This window comes from Condylura cristata, unplaced genomic scaffold (assembly GCF_000260355.1).
Source record: "Condylura cristata isolate star-nosed mole 26May11 unplaced genomic scaffold, ConCri1.0 scaffold00011, whole genome shotgun sequence".
NCBI lineage: Eukaryota > Metazoa > Chordata > Mammalia > Eulipotyphla > Talpidae > Condylura > Condylura cristata.
The window spans coordinates 228380-231288 of NW_004567112.1; the positions used below are offsets into that span (position 1 = coordinate 228380).

A 2909-nucleotide genomic window follows, 5' to 3' on the forward strand; every position below is an offset into this window, starting at 1 on the left:
GCCGGCCTCAGCGGACGGCGGCTATGATCGGGGCCACGTGAGAACAGCGAGGTGGAGACGCACACCCCGAGTTCAAGGTCAAGCCAGATGACGCCGCAAAGGCAGTGGCGAGCCTGCTGCTCGTGGCGCGTCGCTCTCGCGGGGGCACAGGCGAGGCCACTCGGCGCGCGGCTCACCACGCGGGTGGCAGGGACGAGGCCCTCGGCGGGCCCCGGAGGGGCGTGGCAGGCCAGCTGGGCCAGCCCGTCTGTCCTCAGCACCGCCTCTAGCAGCTTCTCACGCGTGGCCTAAAGCTGACCGGGCGCCCGGTGGCTGGCTGGGGCGCCGAGCTTGGTGGACGGTGGCGACCGGTCCCCCGGGCAGCCCTGTGTCGGCCACACACGTACACAGCAGCTGGAAGGGCCCCGACTGCCTCCCAGGGAGACGCCAGGTGGCAGCGGGTGGCAGGCAAGCGGCCACCGGTTGAGGCCGGAGGTTCAGAGGTGGCCGCCACGCAGAGCTGCCCGTGGGCCAGGGATGCCCAGGGCCAGGCCGGGCTCACCCACCCGGGACAGCGGCGTGGGAGGCGAGAAAAATAAAAATGCTTCTGACTTTGTCGAGAACGTGGGACCTCATTTAAAGGGTCTTAACTCCCTCGGCCCCCTTTTGAGCACCGAGTTAAAATCATCTTGTTCTGGGGGATTCTGGACACACCAGGGCCATTGGCGGCACAGCGAGACCCGCACACCTGTGAGGGGGCCTTGAACGTGGCCGCCTCGTCTCTCCAGGGCCCCCCATGCTCTGACCACACAGCCTCCCTGCACGCGCTGACCACCGTGCCAGCCTTAGCTCAGTCCTCGTCAATGAAGATTCTTTATCACGACCAAGTTCCCTCAAGCTTCTTCCCAGTCATCCAGCTGCTCGGCCCCAGGTAACCAACTTCTGGATTTTGTTCAGCCTGGTCACTTGGAGTCTTCCAGGCCCGTGTGGTCAGGCTTGCTCTCTGCTGTGTCCAGCTGCCTTCCCTCGGCAGACCTGGCTGGGCCTCAGCACAGACCCTAGACAGACAGCTGCCTCGCTGCTGAGCCCACCCCTATGGTCTGCACACTGCTCCCACCCTTGCGTGGCGTGGGGCCCTCCAGGGCTCCTAAGTTTGGGTCACTACTTACACAGCAGGAAGGTCTGCAGCTTCGCTCTTTAGCAAAGTTGTCCTGACTTGCTGCTTTTTCACATCCAGTGTTGGGACCTGCCAACGTCTATGAAAGCCTGTGGGGATAACGGTCAGGTTGGTTTAGCGTTTGCGTTTCAGAGAACTGACGTCTTAACAGGATTCACCGATCCATGAACATAGTATACACGTCCACGCTTCTATACGACACATTTCTTCTCGTTCTCAACTTGCACATTGTATATAAATTTCAATTTTATTTTTTTATGCTATTGGAAGTATTTTTTTCAGTTTCTTCCATTTGCTTGCAGAATTTTGGGAAAAGATCGTACCTTTTGCACTTTGATGTTACAGACCCAGCCTTGCTGACGTCATGTCATACATAGCTCCATGGCTTTTTCTTGTGACTAGAAATTCTGTCATGTGCAGTCCAGCTGCCGGCAGATAAAGACAACCTTCCTGGATTTTACTGTAGAGACTAGCAGGTCAGACTGCAGACACAGGGTGTGCCCACTCTTGAGTGCTGGTCGGCTCTACTCTCTTTATTCCTCGTTTGCGAGAGGCTATTCTAATGAGCGAGCCCTGCCCGCCTTCAGAGGCTTCCAGGTCGGCTGAGACGACCTCCCTCATTTTCTCCTTTATTAGCTTCCGTGGCACCGACCCAGCCTTGCATCCCTGGGGAGCCCTGGCCCAGGCTGGGTCTCCCTGTGACCTTTGCCGAGGGTCCCTCTGCACCCAGCTCACGAGGGAAAGGACTTAGAGAGCGCCCTGTCAGGTTCTGGCGGAAGGGCTACGGTACAAGCTTCAATCCGGCTACTTCAGCTTCACCACACTTGTCCTGCTGCGGACAGGGAAAGGCAGGAGTGACGGCGCATCTTTAGTCATGGGCACCGCTGGGCAGGGGCCGGACAGAACTGGAACTGGCCGAGCACTGAAGGCAGCTCTGGGGCCCTCCAGCTCCGCCCTCTAAGGAATGTCTCCTCACCTTCTCAGGCATGTTTGGGTCCATCAGTTTTCCGTGATGATGGGAATCAAGCAGGACTTTTGGGGAACTAAATCTAGATGACAGTGAAGCTAAAGCCCAGCAAATTCCACGTGTGGCAAACGGCATCTTACAGGCGCCTGAAGGGTGAGCTCACGGGGCACCATGAGCTGGACGCGTGTCTCAGGGTGCGCCACGTGGGCACGGGGCCGGAGGTCAGCACACCCGGCCAGAGCCAGCCAGAGCCCCGGTCTGACTCTGACGGGGGCACGACCTGGGGCCCTGTGCAGGGGATGGGGCCGGCGGGCAGCCGCATGGGAAGAAGAGGCGCGGTGGGGACGGAGCCGGGGAGGAGGGGAGCTCCCGGGGCCAGCAGCTCAGCCACAGCGTCTTGGCAAACCGGGGAGGTCGGGGCCCCCACTCTTTGGCCCACAGGCCGCCGGCTCCGGGCCCGTAGCGGCCGCATCTTGCCGGCCCTTGCGGAGCGAGGCGCGGAGCAGCTGCTCACTAGAGAGCGTGGTCACTGGGGGCCCCTCCGGCCCAGCTCCCGCCCTGCCGTGGCGGGCTCCACCTTCCTGCCCGCGTCCAGGTGAGGACACCAGCAAGCTGACCTGATCAAGTCCTCAGACTCCCGGTCGCATCGGGCACTCCCCGTGCTGGGCGGCGGGGCAGGGCCACGTCTGCGGTCAGGGGACCTGGGGCGAGGCCTCACCACCGGCCGCGGGGCCCCGCCCACACCCACTGCCAGCGTCGCTGTGAACAGGGGGGTCAGCTGAGCCC

The 2909-nt window shown here is 61.7% G+C and overlaps 1 protein-coding gene across 1 annotated transcript in view; it reads left to right on the plus strand.

Moving 5' to 3' along the window:
* The window catches only part of EBF3 (early B-cell factor 3), a gene marked incomplete at its 5' end in the record, with an annotated part of 35526 nt that overhangs the window by 13038 nt on the left and 19579 nt on the right, over positions 1-2909 (plus strand). The window contains one exon of the mRNA XM_012723442.1: positions 2565-2718. Coding sequence (XP_012578896.1) covers positions 2565-2718 — 154 coding nt within the window. The remainder of the gene's footprint in view (positions 1-2564; positions 2719-2909) is intronic.